The following is a 22,919-nucleotide window of genomic DNA, read 5'->3' as shown; positions in this document are numbered from 1 at the left end:
CAGGTAAAAAACGTAAAAAACCACTGTCGGCGACTTGAAAAAAAGGCTGTCAGGTGCCGTGGCCTAGGTTTCTCACTGAAAATCCTCGTCCCCCGGCGGCACCTTTTTTTGAATTTTCTTCCTTTTCAACGCCGTTTTTCGGGGATTTTGGATTTTTTTTGAATTTTTTCGCAATAATATTCGGAAAATAGATAACTTTTAACACATTTTAATGCGATAAAATTTTTTGGTCGGAGTCCCCCTTTAAAGTTGGAAGTTGGGGGTGGCGTTCTATTTCAATTGAAGAGAACTTTGGGTGTCAACATAAGTGCTAATGCTTGGTCTGAGAACCTTATTTTTGTAGCTAGCAACTTTTAAAAAGCTTCAATTAAAATAGCTTTAAGCAACAGCCAAACAAGAACATCCTTCAGAAAATTTGAAAAGATAGTGACCAGTTTTTTTAGAAATTTCAAAAATTTCGAAATCTCATTTCTTGACTACTTTTTTGGACAATGTTCTCAAACGGAGATGTCGTTCGATTTAAAGGAGGCCAGACATCAAAATAAAAGTTTTCCTGATATTTTGCCTAGAGAACCCCCATGAGGGGTTGAACTCCACAGGTCCTGGGCCGCATACGCATAATGGATGGGCGACGGAGGACGCGCCGATGAATTGGGTACAGGGAAAGGACGCCGGTATGGGGCATATACGGGGCATATGGGGCACACCGCCGCCGCAAAGCATCTCCTCGCCTGGCTTGCTGGCACTCGATGAAATGAACTAAAACGTTGGTTGGGGGTTCCTAGAAGTATCAGTTAAGTTCTATTGTAATGTGATTTTGTTCAGGTCTTCCGATTTCGTACTTTTCCTTTATTATTCCATATTCTTTTATATTTTGAACGACATATTACTGATTTTTTGAAACTCAATGTTTTGGTTTTGAAAAAGACTTATGACAGTTTCCATTTAAATTTGATATGCAATCAAAAACAGAAGAAAATGGGAAAAAATTCGCTAAGAATTGTTTTTTTTCATTTGTTCAAAAAATGTCTCACTTTCACTTTTTTTGAAATTGCATGAAAAATTGAAAATTTGTATAATTTACATTTTGTAATTATTGTATACTTACCAACTTACCTTTTACTCCACCTGAAAATACGATTTTCACAATAATTACAAAGTGAAATCAAAAAATCTCAATATCACCTATTTTGGCGAAAAACATAGCAATTGACGAGTGAAAGACATGTTTCTGCAAGAATTCAGCGATTTTTTATTCTGCCATAGCTCTTTTTCACAAAAAACATCGAAGGAATAATCGAAAAACCAGAAATGTAGGCTCGAATTGACGAAAAATTGACAAAGTGGCCGGTGTGGATTTACGGTAAAAAATGCGCGCATCCGGGATTTCGGAGTGTTGTAGTCGGCCTACCGTATCAGACCCATATCGCACATATCGCCCACCCACCCAGAATCCATCTAGGATACGCGCGCATTCGGAACACTCGATTCAGCCTCTCCCGCATCGCACACATATGAGACTCATCGCAGCTCGTTGTTCGCGATATGTGTCAAACGGACTTCTAGAGAATCGCATATGGATCGGGCCCTTTATGCGCATCATCGCCCAGGACCTGTGTCATGACAGGCAGCTCAGGGGTACATCGCCGCTACCGGCTGAGCTACAGGGGCGCAAAAACGGCTGAAGACCGATGGCCTACATAAGCGCGGCGCCATTTCGTCCCCCAAACTGTCCCCCAAAATTTTTGCTGTCTCGACTCCTTTAAAAATGACACAAAAAACAAGCAATCAAATTTGGAGTGCGAAAAAAACCAATAATTCATCTGTGAATTGGCCAAGTTTCAAATTATTTGATCAACTTTCAGCTGAGTTATCGCATGTCAAAGTTGTTTCCTCTCATGAAAATCACAAAAAAATTTTACACAGTTCATCTTTGTCCAATCATAACAATACCTAGACTTGAGGAATCGCTTTGAAAGTTTCAGTAGCTTTGAATCAAACGTAAAGTTATATTTCTACCAGTTTTCGTGCTTCCAAGATGCCTATGTCTACAGATATACTCGTACATATTTATCAGTCCGGGTGATTAATTAAAACTCTCTAAACTTTAAAACCCCCTCACTTTTCAATTTCACTTCCGCTACTCAGACAAACACCTACATCAATATCAACTTTTTTTTGAACCCAGAACTGAACCCTTTCATTCATTTAATCAACGTTTTACAGAGACTACGAAAATGTCCGTCGACGTCATATTCCTGTTCTCCTAATTATTGCAACAAATTGCATTTCAATTCCATATGCTTTTGAAACACTGAATAATCAAGTATCTCTAATTTTAACTTGTATTCAAAGTTTCATGAATGGGGCGATTATTTTTTTTGGGTATCTAGTTCTATGGAGAGTTAATATAGTCTGGAGAGATAGGATAAGCAGTTTGAAATGGTCACATAATGAGAAGTATTCGTTGGCGAGGAAGTTTCAAATCGAGGAGAATATTAAAAGTTTGAGGGTGAGTTTTGCGAATTTGCTCTATTGATGTACAACAACGGTCAATCAGATAGTTGATGATTTTGAGCCATTTTTCCCATTTTTGTAACTATTAAATTTCCTACAATTCTGTCTAAAAATGATATTTCTAACGCTTCTAGGAGCCGAGATAGACCGGCTTCAAGTTTTGGAAACTAGAGGCGCAGACGACGAGACACGCTGCGTCTCTAACCTCAAAAACTTCAAATGGTCGTATCTCGAGTTCTAGATGAGCTAAAAATCGGTATTCGGAGAGAATTGCACGGTTTGAAATGAATTTTCAGATTATTTGTGGATTTCTGAAAAACGCATGTCTTTTTTCACGGTATCAGTAGAAAACCAGATAAAAAGGGGTGTCCTCTAGAAATCAACAAAGAATGAACTTTCGAAAAATTCTGCAAATGCAAAGTTTTTAATGTATATCTGCTTTACACCCTACAAAATTTTCAAAGCGATCGGAGACTTGACAGCCGATCTCCAGACTCTTGAAAATTGTCAAAAAGAATTTTAACAAATTAAGATCTTTTTATAAATAATCTGAAAATCCATTTCAAACCGTTCAATTCTGTTTGAAAAAATTTTCTAGCTCATCCAGAAATCGAGATACGTGCATTTGAAGTTTCCAAGAGTAGAGACGCACCGTCCCTCGTCGTCTGCGTCTCTAGCCCTCTGAAAAACTGAAAACTATGTTTCTGTATTTCAAAGTGATTGGAAACTTCACAGCCGAGCTCCAGATTCCTGAGAATGGTCAAAATCAAAGGTACTGTATGTTCTGAAAATTTCAGCTCGCTCGAAAGCTGGTTATCTCTGCTGTAATTTTCATCTCCGTCGTCATTGTTCTTCTAATTTGTCTCGGCTTCGAATTGACTCATGGATATGACACATTCTTTGTTTACGCATTGGACAACGCCATTTTTTTGTAAGTCTCTGTAACCATATTCTAAAAATTAACGTCCGAAAATTTCCAGGCCCGCCTTGGTGATGTGTATGACTTTGCTGTGTTGCTCGCCGTCATGGAAGGAAAAGTTTTTGAATGGAATTCCGAGATTCCGGAGGAGATTCCCGAATTCAAAAATTTCTCATTTACAAGTAGTACGGGAGACGAAATCATCGGCTGTGAAGGAAACGGAAGTGTACTTTGAGCAATTAAAAAATGCATGGACATAAATTTTGTTGGGTTACTGTAATAAAGTTTTTTTTAAATTGAAATTGGGTTGTTATTCAAATTTTGGGAAGCCAGTAACATCGGAATTTCTTCATAATCTCAGAATTTCAAAACTTCGGAACTTCAAAATTTTCGAATTTCAGAATTTCAGACTCTCCGAATCTCGAAATCTCGGCATTTCCGAAGCTCAGAATCTCAAAATCTCAGTATCTCAGAATCTCAGAATCTCCGAATCCTAGAATTTCGGATTTTCAGAATCTCAGAATTTCACATTCTCTAAGAGTATCTGAATTTGAAATCTTCAGAATCTCAGAATCTCAGAATCTTAAAATCTCAAAACTTCAAAACTTCAAGATTTCGTAATTTTAGAATTTGATGATTGCAGAATATCTGAATCTCAGAATCTAAGCTTCTAAGAATTTTAGATTTTTAGAAAAATTCGTGAATATCAATAATTCCGAATTTCAGAATTGAAAATTTTCCGAATTCCAGAATCTCAGCGTTCTTGAGTTTCAGAACGAATTTTAGAATTTCAGTCTTTCGAAGTTTAATAATTTCGAAATATAAGAATTCCAGAATATCAGTATTTCAGAATCTCAGAGTTTCAGTTTTTCAGAATTTCAGAATTTCAGAATTTCAGAATAACATAATTCTAGAATAACAGAATTTCAGGATAACAGAATTTCAGAATCATCTATTTTTGTCTTCATCAGTACCAGGAAACCCAGGTCTTGGTATCAAAATTCATAATTCTACAAAACAAAAATTTTCAGTTCTTCTCATTTTTTGATCAGAAGACGTCGACAAGGCATTACATCGTCTGTTTTGCGAACAGGTGAAAAGAATAGCTAGCTCCTTATACATTTTCCAATTTTTTTTCATTATTATCAGCATAATTTTTCCTTCATTTCCCTTCAAAAGCCACTATGATTATTGCCATACAAAATTCATCTGAAACCCTTTGGATTCCAGTTTTCTCTTTAAATGATAGAGCATTCGAATCTCCAATTTATATAATTTTCGCTATTTTTCAACTAATTATCTACTTAATTACTGCCTACGTAATTATTCGGACCTGCTCAATCTTCCTATCCATCCGAATATTCCACGAGAACAAAAATTATCTGATGGCAGTATTTTTATTCCAATGGTTTGAAGCAATTCTAGCCAAATCTGTGATGATTCCCTATCAAATTGGTCTAATTGTAATTGGAAATGACCCAAAAAAGTCGTTCTATTCGTGGTGGAGCTCTTCGGAGCAGGAAATGGCTTTTGTGAAAAATACGCAAGAGATACTTCCTTTGTACATTGCTAGCTACGTTTTTCGTCATTATATGTTTTCAATGTTTTTTGGAATTATGGCCATTGGGTTTGAGAGAGCATGTGCAACTTATTATATTCAGTGAGTAGTGAATGGGAGGTGATATCTGGGATAGTGGTTTTCAGATGGTTATAGATTAAAAAATCAGGAGCCGGGAATCTTTTTTGTACTTGGTCCGGCAGATGAAAATAGCTTTTGTACCGATTTTTAATTGACCAACATAGTATTAAATTCCAAGGTTCCAAGATTCTTAAAGGTGAGGGGACAGGAGATTTTTCGTAGTTTTTTTGTAGCTAGAGTATGCATTCTACCGTCACGGTGTACAACGCTAAATGTCACTCTGCGTACAGCTGTCGTCCTCGCTTTTATGTATGCAATCGGGCGTGCGCTATCTCTTTGCCCGCGTAGCTCAGTCGGTAGCGGCGCCGCACCCTCAATCATCGCCCTCACAAGTTCAACTCCTCGAGGGGCATCTTTGAACGGATTTTCGAGAACATTATTTTTTCATGTCCCCCCACCTTTAAACACTGAAAATCTGAAATTCTGAGATTGAATCCGAAAACTTCAGCAATCCTTAGTTTTTCAATAAAACAAAAAGCCAGAAACTACAGTAATCCCCATTTCGAATATTTCAAATGACTTCAGAAACAAAAGTAATCCTCAATTTTTCAAAAAAAAGACTCAATCCAAGAACTACAGTAATCCTTAATTTTTTTTTTTGAAAATGATTCCGAAAATTACAGAAACCTTCAGTTCTTTAATTAGTAGATACAGTACCAACAAGCTACACTTACAAGCTACAAACTACAAGCTAGCTAAAGAAGCTACAAAAATTGATAATGTGTCTCAATCATCTGTGTTACTGTACTTCTAAAAAATTTCAGAGACTACGAATGCGTCCGCCGTCGTCACATCCCTATATTCCTTATCATTTTCGTCAATTTTACAACAATCCCTTATGCCTATTTTTTAATCCATAACATGATCCCATTTATGGTTGTCTACGCACATTGGGCTTTTTGTATTATTTCAGTCTTTGTCGGATATTTTGTCATTTTAAAAATCAATTTTGGATTCCGAAATCAGTTGAAGAAGAACTGCGATCATCGGAAATATACGCTGGCTAGAAAATTTCAAGTGGAGGAGAACATTAGAAGTTTGACTGTGAGTTTCAAACCTGTAATAGAAGGGCACCCTCTCTTAACCAGCTTTGAGCTGCAAAAACGCGCTTTTCGGGTGATTTTTGGCCAGTTTTGAGTATCTCAAAATTTTGGAGGGTGTAAAACTGACCTAGATTGAAAACTTTTCATTTATAGAATTTTTCGAAAATCCCTTTTATTTTTGATTTCTGAAAGAGCCCCATTTTGGCCGATTTTTGAACTGAAAAAGTAAAAAACAGTTCCTTCAAAAATCGGCAAATAACTGGAAAACAACACATTTGAAAAAAAAACTGTAAATGCAAATTTTTCAATTTAGGTCTGTTTTACGCTTTTGAAAATTTTCAAAATGATCAAAAACTTCAATTCCGAGATCCAGACTGCTGAAAATGGTCAAAATGACCGAAAATCAACTGAAAAACGCGTTTTTGTTTATCTTATCGACCGGATGCTGTATCTCAGTTCCTGTCAAAGATATCGGAAAGTTGTCAACTGATCAATTTTCCATCATAATATTACCAACATGTTATCAGTTGATACATTTTTGTTATCTTTTATAGGAGCCGAGATAAATTGAGCCCAAACTTGACTAAGAATTTTCAGATTGCCAGAAAATCCGTCTACGTGATTATGGTTTACATTTTTCTGTGTCTTTTATTTTTCAAAATTCTGATGAGTGGGATCTTACCAGAATATAACATAGTTTTAGTTCATATTCTGGATAGTCTCTTGATGTTGTAAGTTGACATTCAAATCTTTTAAGATATTTTTTGATAAAAAATTTTTCAGACCCGCTCTTGTGATGTGTATCTCTTTACTCTTATCCTGCCCTTCGTGGAAAGAAGAATTCCTAAAAAATCTGCCGATAATTGGAAATCATAGAAGTTCAAGAATTGGAAATTATGACTTCCGCCAGAAAAAATCAGTGGTTTCTGAGTCGGAAGTGTATTTCGAGCAGTTGAAAAGTTCCTGGAATTGCTGAAAACAACCTGCGATTCCCAGAAATCTAATAAAATTCTGTGAATGTTTAAAGGTGGGGGGACAGGAGATTTTACGGGGGATTTTCGGGGCCAGAGTATGCATTCTACCGTCACGGTGTACAACGCTTAATGTCACTCTGCGTACAGCTGTCGTCCTCGCCTTTATGTATGCAATCGGGCGACCGCTTTCTCTTTGCCCGTGTAGCTCAGTCGGTAGCGGCGCCGCACCCTCAATGCTCGTCCCACACGTTCAACTCCTCGAGAGGCATATTTAAACGAAATTTCGAGAACATTATTTTTTCATGTCCCCCCACCTTTAAATGAAGTTATTTTAAAGGTGGGGGGACATGAAAAAAATAATTTTCTCGAAATTCCGTTCAAAGATGCCCCTCGAGGAGTTGAACTTGTGAGGACGATGATTGAGGGTGCGGCGCCGCTACCGACTGAGCCACACGGGTAAAGAGAAAGCGCACGCCCGATTGCATACATAAAGGCGAGGACGACAGATGTACGCAGAGTGACATTAAGCGTTGTACACCGTTACGGTAGAATGCATACTCTAGCTACAAAAAAAACTACGAAAAATCTCCTGTCCCCCCACCTTTAAGTGAAAATTTTCAAAATTGAAATTAAATTAATAATTTTTTTATTAAAATTTTTTTAACTGAGTTTTGATTGTCTGAAACATTTCCTAATGGAAAATATATAACGTTCCAGTTGAAAAATTTCTAGAGAGCAAAGGTGCTTCTAGACTTTCTATGGCATGTTTGACGAGAGTCCATTTTGAAGTTTCTGACTTTTAAAAAACTTTGCTTCCTTGTTCCCAGACTTTCCAACTTGTTTTTCATTTTCCAAAACTTGCCCAAATTTTGGCAAAAATTTGCACAAAACTTGGGTAAAGGTTGCCCAAAACTTTCCAAAAACTTGTCTAAAGCTTACCCAAAGTTTGCTCAAAACTTAGCCAAAAATTACCCAAAACTTGCCAAAAATTTGTCGAAAGCTTGCCTAAAGCGTGCCCAAAACTTGGCTGAAACTTGCCCAAAAACTTGCCTAAAGCTTGACCAAATCTTGCCAAAACTTGTCCAAAACTTGCCTCAAGCTTCCCTTAAACTTGCCCACAACTTCCCCCAAGCTTGCCAAAAGACTTGAACAAAGCATGCCCAAAACTTGGCTGAGCTTGTTCAAAGTTTGCTCAAACCTTGCTGAAATCTTGCCCAAATCTTTTCTAAAGCTTGCCCAAAACCTGCCCGAAATGTGTCCAAAACTTGCCCAAAACTTGCCCAAATCTTTTCTAAAGCTTGCCCAAAACTTGCCTAAAGCTTATTCAGTTGTCCAAAGTTTCTCCAAAAGTTGTCCAAAGTTGTCCAAAGTTTCTCCAAAAGTTGTCCAAAGTTGTCCAAAGTTTCTCCATAAGTTTAAAGATTGCCCAACACTTGCCCAACCAAAATTTTCCCAAGACTTGCCCAAAAGTGGGCTTAAGCTTGCACAAAACTTGCCCAAAACTTGCCTAGAAGTTGCCTAAAGCTTGCACGAAAATTGCCTTAAGCCTGCCCAAAATGTGTCTAAAATATGGCTAAAGCTAAGCTCACCCAAAGCTTGCCCATAACTAAACTGAAACCATGACAAAACTTGCCTAAAACTTGCCCAAAACTTGCCCAAAACTTGCCCAAAGCTTACCCAAAACTTGCCCAAATCTTGGCCGAAGATTGCCCTAAACTTGCCCAAAACTGGGTTAAAGATTTCAAAAATTTTATTCCTTCTATTTGTAGCCATTTTCCAACCCCACCCACCATAAATTGTTTTTTTCCACCCCTAGCACCTGCTGTGTATTTTTTCATATGTTCCCCGTTTTTTTTCAGATTGCTAACCCGTTATATTTTGCTCTCTGTTTCCATGATTGTATCCTTTTACAACTCATCTGACCTTCTCTGGCTTCCAGTTTATTCGATAAACGATCGAATTCATGAATCCTCATTTTATGTCATTCTCGGATGTTTTCAAATTGTTATCTACTGTTTCACTGGTTATGTAATCATCAAAACTTGCTCAATATTCCTCCGAATCAAGCTCTTCCATGAAAATATCAATATTCTAATGACTTGGTTTCTGTGCCAATGGTTTGAGGCCATTCTAGCGAAATGTGTCATAATTCCTTTAACATTGATATTATCAGTTTCGCTTTTTTTCATATATATTTTTTCTCAATTTTCAGCTTTTCCAGAAAACATTTTTTTTCCAGATGACTGAAAGAGAATTCACTCTGAAACATATATTCACTGATGTTGAGAAATTCGAGCAAAATCAAGATCTCTTTAGTCCAAAAAAAGAAAATTTTGGAGTCATATGGTAGGTCTTATTGCTCATTTTTTAAATTATATTTGTATGTGAATTCAATTTTAGGAAAATTAGAATCCGGAAACATAACGAACACCTCGCAATGTTTTTATGCGCAAATGTGACGGGAAATCAAGAAATTCACACTAATTATATCCTGAGAAGGGAAAAAATCATTCAAAGTCTAGGAGTGATTTATTCAAAAATAATGGGGACGACTGGGATAGTTGGGGTTGGTTCTATTTTATTGAATGGAGAACTTTGGAAGATGAATATCTGGATGATGGAAAAATGGAAGTGGAACTTCATGTGAAAATAAATAAAATGTATGGATTTCCAAGAGAAGAATTAAGAAGCTTTGGGGAGGAAATGAAACAATTCTCCGATGTCACATTGAAAGTAAAAGAGCGGAAATTCTATGTTTTGAAGTTGGTGAGTCATTTTTTCAGTTTTTGATTTTCATCTATTCAACTTTTTCAGTACCTCTCCTCTCATTCTCCATATTTTGCAACTTTATTTTTGGGAAGATTTCAAGAATCTGAAAAATCAGAAATCGAATTAAAAGATGTCAATCCTCAAGACTTCCAATACTATCTTGAAGTTCTACATCTAGAAAATGGAATCGATGGTGGGTTACTGTACTTACCGTATATTTTGAAAAGAGCAATTTCAGATGATACTGTCCAAGGAATTTTATCAGTGGCTGATATGTTCGACACTCCTAAAATTGTCAAAAAATGTGAAGAATTTTTGGTCAAGGAATCAAAAAAGGGATTGAAAGAAAAGTTGGAAATGGCTGGAAGTTACAGGTTGGAAGAACTGAAAGTGAGTGTTCAGAAGATAATTTTAATCTGAAAAAATTGATCTTTTCAGAAAATGTGTCTGGATCAAATCAAATCAAGAGCGGATATTAGTTCAGTTATTTCAGAGGATCCCAGTGAAATGGATCCAAAAATTCTTGCAGAGCTTCTCAAAAAAGCACTTGTTCTCAATTGAATTATTGTTCTTTGTTCGCAATTCATTAGGAATAAAAAAAAAGATCTAGATCATTTAGCAAAACGTTGGCAGGTTGTAATGAACCATAATACTGAATATATTACTCACTGAAATATTTCATACGTTGAATAAATTTGTGTTGAAAAAATGTCAAAAAATGTAAAAGACTTTCGGAACAACCTAATATTTCATCATTCACAAACAGAAAAATGATTCGGGAGAAGGGTGGGATAGAATCAGGCATCAGAATGCGATTCAGCTACAATAAGAAGTAGAGAGAATAGTGGATCGGAGTTTGAAAGTGGAATGAAAAACTTAGAGTAGAATAAAAAATTACTAGGGGGAAATCAAAAAAAAGGAGGGGGAAATCGTCGGTGGTCGGATAGTGAAGAACATAAAAAGGTGTTGAGTGATGAGAGCGTAAACGAGATAATGTAAACGGGAGAGAGAGAGATATATTGCATTTCTGGTAAGCAATAAAGATTCAGTCTGATTTTTGTTCGAGTTGCTTCATCAGAAAAGTAGCAAAGTACTCCTTGATTCCGTCCTTCGAGTTACGGTAAACTTCCATCGTCGCGTGACAGTGAAGGCAACTATCTAATAGGGCATCTTCGTTGATTTCATGATCGGCAGTGATAACGTGCAAGTGTTCGAGTCTTTGCGCTGATCCAGTCATCCACAAGCGGAAGAATCGGTTGTATTTCTTGGGTCATCCTGATTGGGTGGAGTCTCAATTTATCGTGCCGCCCATTGAACTTCTGTCCGCTGATTTCCAGAATTTTTGTCATGTGGAGCGGTAAACAAGGGCCTTGGTAAGTCACATTGCTTTTTTTTTTTTGAATTCCAATTGTATGTGAATTCAATTTTAGGAAAATTAGAATCCGGAAATATAACGAACATCTCGCAATGCATTTATACACAAGATATCTATAGTCCACAAGAAGAACATTTTGGTATCGGATGGTAGGTCTTATTGCTCATTTTTTAAATTATATTTGTATGTCAATTCAATTGCAGGAAAATAGGAATTAAAAAATGGAACGAACACCTCGTAACGTATTTATACACAAACATGCCGAGAAATCAAGAAATTCACACTAATTCTATCCTGAGAATATTTTCGAAAAACCGGGAAAAAATCATTCAAAGTCTGGGAGTGAATTATTCAAAAATAAAGGGGACTACTGGGATTATTGGGGTTGGGGCAAATTCATTGAATGGAGAACTTTGGAAGATAAATATCTGGATGATGGAAAATTGGAAGTGGAAGTTCATGTGAAAATAAATAAAATGGTTGGCTTTCCGGAAGAAACGAATGAATTTCCCAGAAAAGGCTTACGAAGTTTCGGAGAGGATATGAAACAATTCTCCAATGTCACATTGAAAGTAAAACTGGATCAGCGCAAAGACTCGAACACTTGCACGTTATCACTGCCGATCATGAAATCAACGAAGATGCCCTATTGAGATAGTTGCCTTCACTGTCACGCGACGATGGAAGTTTACCGTAACTCGAAGGACGGAATCAAGGAGTACTTTGCTACTTTTCTGATGAAGCAACTCGAACAAAAATCAGACTGAATCTTTATTGCTTACCAGAAATGCAATATATCTCTCTCTCTCCCGTTTACATTATCTCGTTTACGCTCTCATCACTCAACACCTTTTTATGTTCTTCACTATCCGACCACCGACGATTTCCCCCTCCTTTTTTTTGATTTCCCCCTAGTAATTTTTTATTCTACTCTAAGTTTTTCATTCCACTTTCAAACTCCGATCCACTATTCTCTCTACTTCTTATTGTAGCTGAATCGCATTCTGATGCCTGATTCTATCCCACCCTTCTCCCGAATCATTTTTCTGTTTGTGAATGATGAAATATTAGGTTGTTCCGAAAGTCTTTTACATTTTTTGACATTTTTTCAACACAAATTTATTAACGTATGAAATATTTCAGTGAGTAATATATTCAGTATTATGGTTCATTACAACCTGCCAACGTTTTGCTAAATGATCTAGATCTTTTTTTTTATTCCTAATGAATTGCGAACAAAGAACAATAATTCAATTGAAAACAAGTGCTTTTTTGAGAAGCTCTGCAAGAATTTTTGGATCCATTTCACTGGGATCCTCTGAAATAACTGAACTAATATCCGCTCTTGATTTGATTTGATCCAGACACATTTTCTGAAAAGATCAATTTTTTCAGATTAAAATTATCTTCTGAACACTCACTTTCAGTTCTTCCAACCTGTAACTTCCAGCCATTTCCAACTTTTCTTTCAATCCCTTTTTTGATTCCTTGACCAAAAATTCTTCACATTTTTTGACAATTTTAGGAGTGTCGAACATATCAGCCACTGATAAAATTCCTTGGACAGTATCATCTGAAATTGCTCTTTTCAAAATATACGGTAAGTACAGTAACCCACCATCGATTCCATTTTCTAGATGTAGAACTTCAAGATAGTATTGGAAGTCTTGAGGATTGACATCTTTTAATTCGATTTCTGATTTTTCAGATTCTTGAAATCTTCCCAAAAATAAAGTTGCAAAATATGGAGAATGAGAGGAGAGGTACTGAAAAAGTTGAATAGATGAAAATCAAAAACTGAAAAAATGACTCACCAACTTCAAAACATAGAATTTCCGCTCTTTTACTTTCAATGTGACATCGGAGAATTGTTTCATTTCCTCCCCAAAGCTTCTTAATTCTTCTCTTGGAAATCCATACATTTTATTTATTTTCACATGAAGTTCCACTTCCATTTTTCCATCATCCAGATATTCATCTTCCAAAGTTCTCCATTCAATAAAATAGAACCAACCCCAACTATCCCAGTCGTCCCCATTATTTTTGAATAAATCACTCCTAGACTTTGAATGATTTTTTCCCTTCTCAGGATATAATTAGTGTGAATTTCTTGATTTCCCGTCACATTTGCGCATAAAAACATTGCGAGGTGTTCGTTATGTTTCCGGATTCTAATTTTCCTAAAATTGAATTCACATACAAATATAATTTAAAAAATGAGCAATAAGACCTACCATTTGACTCCAAAATTTTCTTTTTTTGGACTAAAGAGATCTTGATTTTGCTCGAATTTCTCAACATCAGTGAATATATGTTTCAGAGTGAATTCTCTTTCAGTCATCTGAAAAAAAAAGTTTTCTGGAAAAGCTGAAAATTGAGAAAAAATATATATGAAAAAAAGCGAAACTGATAATATCAATGTTAAACGTAGAAAGTAGAAAGAGAACTGTGTAACCAAAAAGTGGGGGGGAAGGGAGAAAAAAGTTCAAAATTAGATACTTTGAGACAGTTTTTGAGAATCACAGGTAAATTTTTAAATCAGAATCATGCATTTTGAAGTTTCAGTTTTCCGATTTTGATTTTGATTTTAAGTTTTTAGTGCCCAGTTTTCTGATAATTCTTGAATTGATAAGATGAAAATGAGGTGTTTTGAAATTGAAAAAAAAAAGAAAATTGAAAAGAGAAGAGACAAACAATTGAAGAGTTAGCAAGGAAAACGGGAAATTTCAACACTGATAAGAATACAATTGATTTGATTTCATGACGTATTTGAACGAAAAGAAGTGAGAATAAATTTTTTAAAATAATTGTTTAAAAAGAGTTCTAGCATACCATATTACCCCAAGTTTTAAACTTTTGGGTGACTTTGGTTTGTAAGTAGCATATGATTGCAGTTTTGTTCATTTTTGAGCTTCATTTCTGATTTTGAAGATTCCAAGCTTTCGAATCTGAAGAAGAAAAAAACAATTATCGCGAAAGGAATTAACAAACACGCTATATCGAAAGACAATTTTTTAAATTCTTACTTAATAATTAAGCAAAAAAGAATCCGATATATTTTAGTTTTCAAAACCGAAATGAAAAAGAAAATTTTTGTATAAAAAAAGTTAAGACTAAGAAATTGTAATATTTTTTAAATGAAAATTAACACTTAGCAAGAAGAAACTGGTTATTAGAAACGAAACAGAGATGAGGAAGAATATTCTCCGCCTCCCATTGCTTATTATAAAATTCTAAAGATGTTTTTGTTTTTTAATCATAGCAAGAGAAAAAATACAAGTTTCTTAATGCTAAGTGTTAGTTGTTGTAACATGAAAAAGATGATAGAAAATTATTTTAATTAAAAATGGCTGCTTCGATTCGAGTCTTCTGGTAATAGCTAGACAACTCTCATTGAATGGTTTAAGAAAACATTGTTTTAGAAACGAACTCAATGCGCATCTTCATTGTCTCAAAGATTGTGTAACACACTAAACTATCAAGAGAGGATTCAGAAAAGTGAAAAAGAGCACCCAAATGTTACCACCGTATTTTTTTCAATAAATGTGGATGGTTTTCGAAAACGAGGATCTTCAAGGTAACAAAAAATACATGTTCCATTCCTAAATTTGAATTTATAGGGGCGAGTACTGGCCAGTTTTTCTGCCACTTTATGATGTTACGGGGTGAAGGAACTTTTCGGGAATACAGTCCTCATATGATGATTCTTGCTGCAATTATGCAAACCAACAAAAAGTTGTGGCCGACTGATTTTGTATCACTATTTGAGAGGATGAGGCTAGAACTGGAGTCTATCACAAAAGATCCTTTACAAATTATTTTTGACGGCGTAGTACATAAAGTTAGATTAGAATTATTTCAATCTATTCTGGATATGGACGTCAGACTGTTCCGTGAGTTCCAACAAAAATACTCATCTTGCAGGCGTCTAGAAAAATTTGCGGTTTGCCTTCGTGGCGATCTTATGGTGGTTGCGCATATTGCTCCGTTGAAGGGACTCCAATTAAAACGAAATCAGGAAGTAAAATCTGTTGGTATCCTAGCTAACCAGTTATTGAGTACAATTCGGATGATTCTCCCCCGAGTGAGTTTATAAGTGTTCTGTACGTGTATGGTTGAACACTTCTTTCCAGAACTCATCGATTCCTTCCTACCACCGCCGTATCACAATGGATTTGATGCACAAGATTAGAATGGGCGGTAGGCAAAAAAAACAACATGAAATATAAAAAATGCATTTTTTCAGAAAGCTCTAAACTCTGCGAAAATTCCACGAGGACAGACATCTGCTAGTTTGATGAAGCCTATTCTACGCGAACCGGGACAGAAGTTCAATGGGTTTATTTAGGAGGAAGAATATGTTGTGAATATAGAGATTTCAGCTGTACAACTTTGCCTTGCCGACTCTTATGACTTTATTTACCACACCGACTCAATGGCTTTGCCTGATCTTCCTACATTGGCTGACTACTCGCCTGGTATCAGATGTTCATCTTTCGAAAAAAGAATGCGAAGATATTGATGTATTGGCACCTCTTCTGAGCAACTACGTGGGAGTTAGATTTCCAATTCTGTACACAATGAAGTTCCATGTAAGCTTATGAGTGTGAAGAAGAAAACTAATTGATTGAATTTCCAGTATCTAGTGGATCATTTGGCAAAAAGAATCCGTAAGCATGGAAGTCCATTGCTCAGCAGCGCAGCTCCATATGAGCGGCAGAATCAGACGCTAGGAAGAAGCTCGAATACCTACACAACCCGGACTATGATTAATGTTTCAAGCCGCTTCATGGCCTTGAAAAGAGCAACTTTCTCATGTTTGGCAATTGTTGAAAATTGGAACAGTGATCTGAAGATGCCTGCCACAATGCAAGCGCTTGGAAAACATCTTAATGAGGCACCTAATACTGAAAATATAGACGACTGTCCGCTGGAAAAGAAAGAAGAAGAATATCTTAATCGATATATGAAAAATAAGCCGGTTTTTCGGTAACTTTCCTTCATACATGCTGGCAAATCCTTACAATTTTTAGATCCTCATGGTCCAATGGAAGAAAACAGTTTTCAGTAAGGAGAAAATGTAGTGATCGTCTCGTTCATAACTGCTACATTTACTATTTCAACAAAAATATGGATGTAGAATTCGGAAGTATCGAAAGAATTTTCATAGATGAGAAGGATCGATTTATGATTTTACTCCAAAGATTCGAAACCAGAAATCCATTTGATTATTTAACAACGAATTTAAGCAACTTTGCTCAGTGGCATAATTTGAAAATTGATTGGAACTCCTCTAACACCTTTTTCCGTCAAATTGTAGGCTGTTCTTATTCTATTGTTGACGCTCGTTATCTTGAAGGCTATGTCACAGTTCTTGAATTTTCCGGTTTCTCGTTTGTATCAAGAATTTGAATCATGTTCTCAAACTTTTGTTCTATTCAGTATTATTTTATGTGCTCGTTCCTTCTTTGTACCTTTACAACTTTTTAGGTCGGTTTCTAACCTATTTTTCAGAAAAACCATGGGTAAGAAAAAGAATGAAGTCACAAAACTTCTAGAAAGCTTTGGTGAAACCTCAAAAATGGAAACCGAGCGGAGCAGAAAAAGAAAAGGATTGCATAAGGAAGGTCCACAGCCAGAAAGAAAATTTGGAGCAATTATTAAGACCGAAAACACGAACATTTTTCGAGCATCGGAAAATAACAATCCAATTTTCAACAATCCCGAAGAAGCTCAAAAGAAATATCCGAATTTCAAACCGTATGATGTCACTCCTCTAGTTGACAAAGTTGTATCTTCTGACGAATCCTCAAACAACTCCGTAGAAATGGATGACAGAAACGAATCGGATTCAATGGATAATGCGAGAAATGTTCACCAAATGAGCAACAGTTCGTTCAGTCTGTCACAACACTTAGGAAAAAACATAAAAGAAGAGCCTCCGATTGGTAAAACATTTCCTTTTTTTCAAGGAATGTTTCGTTTTTTTCAGAGAGACTGGAGGCTGCCATTAAAACTGGAAACCCACTATCAATCGGACAAGTACTTCGCGAAGGATTTTCCAAAAAAACACTGACAGAAGTGCAAGTGGAGGTAGAATTCAAACTCATGTTTTATTTCTCAATGCATGGTTTCAGGAGCTGTGTAGAAGCGTCCCAAAACCAGCAATATCTCTTCTTCAGTTCTACAACGATTATGAACAATCTACACCAGAAGATCGTGCTGCTATTCCAATTGGGCAACGTCTTTTGGTGTGCAACTGAGTTTCTTTTCCGGTAAAAAACTTGTATACTTGCAGACCAAAATTGCAATGCTCGAAAGCAGATCTGTCGACAAGCTACAAGCATCCGTGAATTCGCTGGCATCTTCATTTGTTCAACATACTAAAGTTGCGATGTTGGTGAAAAGAACACTTCTAAGAACTCATACAACTGAAGCCACAGATAATTTTCCGAAAATTAAATTATCCGCAGCATATGCTCGAACGAATTTGATTGGAGATAATGGATTTTCACAAATGACGTACTTCTTGACCAAATTGTTTTCCAATGTGAGCATATTCAAGATTCCAGTTTAAAGTTAAACTTCAGTTGCTCACTCCCAATTATGCAATCTGGAAGTACACGTATAGACCAAGATGCATTAGACCCGCTGATAAGCATTTCGAATTGTTTCCAAAACAGATTGCAGACAAGCTTATTGGTAAAAGTCAATACTAAGCTAAATATAAATATCCAATTTTTTAGACTTCGCTTTTGACTGCATTGGAATTTACCTTCCCGATGACCTACTGCATGGTCCTATTGATCCATTGCACCCGTGAGAATATCAGTATTGTTTTCAATCAAATGCCAATGTTTCAGTTTTCTTGATGAGCTAGATGATGATTGCGATGCCACAAAAGAAGTCGAGAGACGTCGAGCCGAGAGTGAATTAGTCTCACAGACTATGCAATCAGCGATTGGTCACATGTTGTCAGTTTAATATATTAACCAAATCCATACGAACTTTGTTTTTAGGAACTACATTCGAGATTATCATCTTGATATTCGTACCGGTTCACTGGAGAGTTGTAAGGTTTGTTTTGACTGCTGCTTTGCTTATAAAATGACTTCAACTTCAGAACCGAAAAACCTGTGAAAACCATCTATCATGAAAAGACGTCAAAATATTCAGAGAAAAGTGTCGTGCTGAAAACAAAAATCCAGACGACTTTGAGCCGGCAGATCTCATTGGATTGTAAGCAACAATATAATCAATACAATTACTTTTGCATTTTTTCAGAGCACCAAAGTGATTACTACTGCCTAGTGAAGACTACAAGTGACAACTTCACATCATGATTCAACTTTCATCTAACACACAATCATTGTTTTTTCTTTTTTGTTGTTCGCTTCATTATCTTTTTTCTTCTGTCCGCTATTGGATTTTTAAAAAATAAATCCTATTTACCAAATTGATTTGGACAGAATTTTCAGATTTTTTTAGAGCCTACAGTCCGATTTCGTGTGAGCGACGCGTAACTTGCGCGTAGGTTTGGCGTCTTTTGGGCGGTCGCTGGGCGGCTTCTACAGAAAACTAAAGCGACATCCGCCATGACGCAGCTCAGAAGCCACTTTAATCCAGCCCAAAAGTTGCGGGCAACAGCCGAGTTTTTTGGTTATTCGATTATCTTTAAAAATGTTGGAAGATATATTCTGAAAATTCAGAATTCGCCGATGTTTCTGATTGACGCTTTTTCGTGAGAAACTGGGAAAAAAAATCGTGAGAAAACCCAAAAACTCTGATCGTTGATTCTCAAAAGATGACATGACTTTTTGAACTTTTCAGAAACATGTCTGTTCTTCTTCACTCATCACAATTTTTTGTTCCGCTTCGCTCAAAATTCAGTTTTTGACCGAAGAATTTTTTAAAAAGTGATATGGATCTTTGTAGTTTTTCTGTGACGGTATAACACCTGTTTTTGATATCACCCGCTTTCAGTAATTTAAGATTCTGATAAACCAAATGAATTTAAAGTTGAACTTTATTTGGACCGGTTTTTTATATTTATCGAATTTTCCGAGTTACAGATCTGCGATTAACAAGTTGCGTAAACTAAAAAGCAAAAAATGTCCAACAGGTGTAAAAATCCAAGAATCCAGACTCTAAAAAAAGTTTCCAAGAGTCAAAGATCTTAGTTTTTGTTTCCTAATTCTTGTTATCTGAAATAAACGCTTTTTTGGTTCCTCTTCGATTTTTTTTGCAATCAGTTAGTTAATATAATTCTATAATCTGATTTTTCTAAAATATGATTTTCTGCTTTTTTGCTGTTTTTTACAATTCATATATATTTTTTTTCAGTTCTAAAATGATAATTTACGTCGAAAGCACCTCTAGCACTATCTGGCTCCCCTTATACAGTATAAATGGAAACGTGGACAATTTCTATATAGGCTTAGCAATCTTAGAGCTAATTTCCTACTGTATCACTGCTTTACTAATTCTAAAGACTTGTATAATAGTTTTTAAATCCAAAAATTTCCATGAAAATATGAATATTCTATTCATCGGTCTAATTATTCAATGGTTCGAAGCATTCGTCTGTAAAGTTTTGGTTATGCCTTATCAAGTTGGCTTTTTACAAATTACCGAAAATTCTAGCAATGTTTATATCACTTGGTGGACAGCTGATACTCAAAATATGATTGATGTCCCTAATTTTTTCACCATTTTCCCTTTATTCCTTCCTGGTTTGCTAATCTGGCACTACGTATACTCAATGTTTATAGGAGTGACATGTGTGTCTATAGAACGGGTGTGTGCGACGTATTTTATCAGGTACAGTACTGGCCATAAAGAATGCGACAACTTGTTTTTTGACGATAACTTTTTGAAAACTCAACTTTTCAACTCGAATTTTTTACTGTAGACACATTGGAAAGTTACGAAAACTTGCGTACTTGGAAATTGCATCATCTTGCAAACAAAATTTTTTTTCAATTGTTTTCATTTTTTTTTCATTTTGCATATTTTTCATGATTTTTGGTTTTTTTAAATAAAGTTGAAAGACAACTAATTGGAATTAGTTTTAGTTATTGTTTTTCAGATATGGTTAGACCATTCGGGAAAAAATCCTTCTCTGTGGACGAGCGAAAAAGCATTGTGCGTGGTCATGAACTCGGCGCGCATCCGAAGATACTTGCAACTCAGTTTAGTTGTTCTTCCAGCCAAATTTACCGTATTCTGAAGAAAAATCGAGATGATGTGAGGTTTCAATCAGCTTTCTCAACTAAATTTAACAATTTAGAATGGCGTTGTTCATCGCCAATCTCCAGGAAGACCCCGAACCACTTCCAGAAATATGGATCGGAACATTTTGCGCGCATGCCGAGAAGATCCTAGACGCACATCTACGGATATTCAACTTTCTGTGACGTCTCCAAATGAACCGGTACCATCGAGAAGAACTATTAGAAGACGTTTGCAAGTTGCTGGACTGCACGGACGAAGACCAGTCAAAAAACCACTCGTCAGTTTGAAAAACCGAAAAGCTCGCGTTGAATGGGCTAAACAGCACTTGTCCTGGGGCCCCCGTGAGTGGGCAAATCACATCTGGAGCGATGAATCGAAGTTCAATATGTTCGGAACTGATGGTATTCAGTGGATTCGACGTCCCATTGGCTCCAGGTATGCTCCACAGTACCAATGTCCAACTGTGAAACATGGAGGTGGATCTGTGATGGTTTGGGGATGCTTCTCCGACACTTCTATGGGACCATTGAAGAGAATCGTTGGAACCATGGATCGATATGTGTACGAAGACATCCTGGAGAACACAATGAGACCATGGGCAAGAGCAAATTTGGGCCGATCGTGGGTGTTCCAACAGGACAATGACCCGAAGCATACTTCGGGTCATGTCGCCAATTGGTTCAGACGTCGCCGTGTGAACCTCCTAGAATGGCCAAGTCAATCTCCAGACTTGAATCCCATCGAGCATATGTGGGAGGAGCTGGAACGCCGCCTCAAAGGAGTCAGAGCATCCAATGCCAATCAAAAGTTTGCTCAACTCGAAGCTGCTTGGAAGAGTATCCCGATGACGGTGGTTCAGACGCTCCTGGAGTCGATGCCACGTAGATGCAAGGCTGTTATCGATGCGAAAGGATACCCAACGAAATATTAAATCACTTTTTATTGTTACCTTTATTTTGTTTTTGACCTCCGGTGTTTCTTGAGCTTCTTTGTATAGATCTCCAAAAATGTCATTTTCATGAATTTTCGAAAAAAATTAATTTTCAAAAAAATTGTAGCAGAATATTAAAACCAACTTAGCCTAAAAGTTTTTGATAGTGCTGAAAAAATCTTACCAAAAATTCGGATTGAAAAGTTGAGTTTTCAAAAAGTTATCTTCAAAAAACAAGTTGTCGCATTCTTTATGGCCAGTACTGTAAGTGATCAAATTAGCTTGCAAAAAAGAATCAAAAAAAGCAAACGAAAAAGGAATTGCTCCCGGTGAGGCTCGAACTCACGACCTTCAGATTATGAGACTGACGCGCTGCCTACTGCGCTACGGAAGCATCGATTCTCCTTGAACAAAAGGCGTACACAAGTGTGTTCATTTTTCACTTTTTTTCACAGGGACTACGAGCGAACACCACGAACCTATATCGGAGTGGGTCTTCTTTTTTCGGTTCATTGTATAAGTTTTCCGTTTGCTTATTTTATGGTCAATAATCGGATACCATTTATAATTGCGGATTCTTTATGTATCATTTGTGTTGTTTTTGTATGCGTGGTGAGTGGAAAGAAGAGGATAATTTTATAAAAAAAAAGGAAAAATTTCAGATATATTTTACGTTATGGTTCATAAATATTCAGCTAGGCAAGAGATTTTCAACTCCCGGTACTTATAGACTGGCTCAACAGTTTCAGGTCAAGGAGAATATTCGTCATATTATGGCAAGTTTCTAAAATTGAAAAAAATTGAAGGATAAACGTGACCTAGAAAATTCAAAAAACTAGGTCGTGACCTAGAAAATAAAAATTAGGTCGTGACCTAGATAATTCAAAAATAAAGTCAATTTTGAAACCATTTTTTTCAGCTAGCCCGAAATATAATCTGTTGCGCTACATTTTTTGTCGCTATTGCATGTGGATTGCTCATTACAATTGTGCTCGATTTGCTCCCAATTTGGCTCAAAAACCCGGTAGCACATTGTATAGAAAATTGCATATTTTTGTAAGGAAGTCTTATCTAAAATATAGATAGAGCAACAATTTCCAGAAACCCTTTGCTCATCTGTTCTGTGGCAATAATCAGTGTACCCTCATGGAAAAAGGAGTTTATTGAAGGAATTCCGTTTTTGAAGAAAATTCGAAATGAGCCGAAAAATTCACAAAGTGTGTTGAATCCGGAAGATGAGACGAGAGAATACTTCAATCAGTTGAGAAATGCATGGCTGTGAAAACCTTGAATAAATATGTTATAGTCTTATTTTTCCACTATTTAAGGGCCATCAGTAAACTACAGAACTCTAATTTATAGCACCGGTCAATAAGATGTAAAAAACTTACTTTTAGTTAATTTTTACAGATTTTTTCCTAATGAGTATGAGCACTACGATATTCAGATGACTTTGAT

At 36.3% G+C, this 22,919-nt stretch overlaps 7 protein-coding genes and 1 non-coding gene across 8 annotated transcripts in view; 6 read left to right on the top strand and 2 right to left on the bottom strand.

Moving 5' to 3' along the window:
- Cbr-sre-37 overlaps window positions 1-3,452 on the top strand; it is a gene marked incomplete at both ends in the record, with an annotated part of 4,762 nt that extends 1,310 nt beyond the window's left edge. The window contains 2 exons of the mRNA XM_002631699.1: window positions 2,227-2,512; window positions 3,315-3,452. Coding sequence (XP_002631745.1) covers window positions 2,227-2,512; window positions 3,315-3,452 — 424 coding nt within the window. The remainder of the gene's footprint in view (window positions 1-2,226; window positions 2,513-3,314) is intronic.
- CBG20944 overlaps window positions 1-22,919 on the top strand; it is a gene marked incomplete at both ends in the record, with an annotated part of 72,787 nt that overhangs the window by 43,578 nt on the left and 6,290 nt on the right. The gene's annotated exons all lie outside the window — the stretch shown is intronic.
- Cbr-sre-41 lies at window positions 4,621-7,148 on the top strand (the record flags this gene model as incomplete). The annotated part of the gene is made up of 4 exons (XM_002631698.1): window positions 4,621-5,096; window positions 5,900-6,179; window positions 6,776-6,909; window positions 6,962-7,148. Coding segments are annotated over 4 exons (1,077 nt in total), but the record flags the coding sequence as incomplete, so codon positions are not given.
- Window positions 9,392-10,482, top strand: CBG20950 (the record flags this gene model as incomplete). Its single annotated transcript, XM_002631697.1, has 5 exons — window positions 9,392-9,498; window positions 9,675-9,918; window positions 9,967-10,114; window positions 10,160-10,311; window positions 10,360-10,482. The coding sequence occupies 5 exons, from the start codon at window positions 9,392-9,394 to the stop codon at window positions 10,480-10,482; spliced, it is 774 nt and encodes a 257-aa protein (XP_002631743.1).
- On the bottom strand, window positions 12,547-13,637 carry CBG20948 (the record flags this gene model as incomplete). Its single annotated transcript, XM_002631696.1, has 5 exons — window positions 12,547-12,669; window positions 12,718-12,869; window positions 12,915-13,062; window positions 13,111-13,354; window positions 13,531-13,637. The coding sequence occupies 5 exons, from the start codon at window positions 13,635-13,637 to the stop codon at window positions 12,547-12,549; spliced, it is 774 nt and encodes a 257-aa protein (XP_002631742.1).
- CBG20947 lies at window positions 14,840-18,607 on the top strand (the record flags this gene model as incomplete). Its single annotated transcript, XM_002631695.1, has 14 exons — window positions 14,840-14,873; window positions 14,917-15,380; window positions 15,679-15,888; window positions 15,936-16,285; window positions 16,330-16,689; window positions 16,811-17,244; window positions 17,289-17,389; window positions 17,434-17,547; window positions 17,595-17,846; window positions 17,887-17,998; window positions 18,043-18,115; window positions 18,160-18,270; window positions 18,316-18,373; window positions 18,581-18,607. The coding sequence occupies 14 exons, from the start codon at window positions 14,840-14,842 to the stop codon at window positions 18,605-18,607; spliced, it is 2,700 nt and encodes an 899-aa protein (XP_002631741.1).
- On the top strand, window positions 19,659-22,734 carry Cbr-sre-51 (the record flags this gene model as incomplete). The annotated part of the gene is made up of 5 exons (XM_002631694.1): window positions 19,659-20,116; window positions 21,917-22,073; window positions 22,124-22,241; window positions 22,385-22,517; window positions 22,563-22,734. Coding segments are annotated over 5 exons (1,038 nt in total), but the record flags the coding sequence as incomplete, so codon positions are not given.
- Window positions 21,783-21,855, bottom strand: CBG28495. Its single transcript has one exon. It is a non-coding gene (tRNA).

Source organism: Caenorhabditis briggsae (assembly GCF_000004555.2).
Source record: "Caenorhabditis briggsae complete genome, chrII, whole genome shotgun sequence".
NCBI lineage: Eukaryota > Metazoa > Nematoda > Chromadorea > Rhabditida > Rhabditidae > Caenorhabditis > Caenorhabditis briggsae.
The sequence above is the reverse complement of the archived record's forward strand: the minus strand, read 5'-3'. Positions and strand labels throughout refer to the sequence as shown.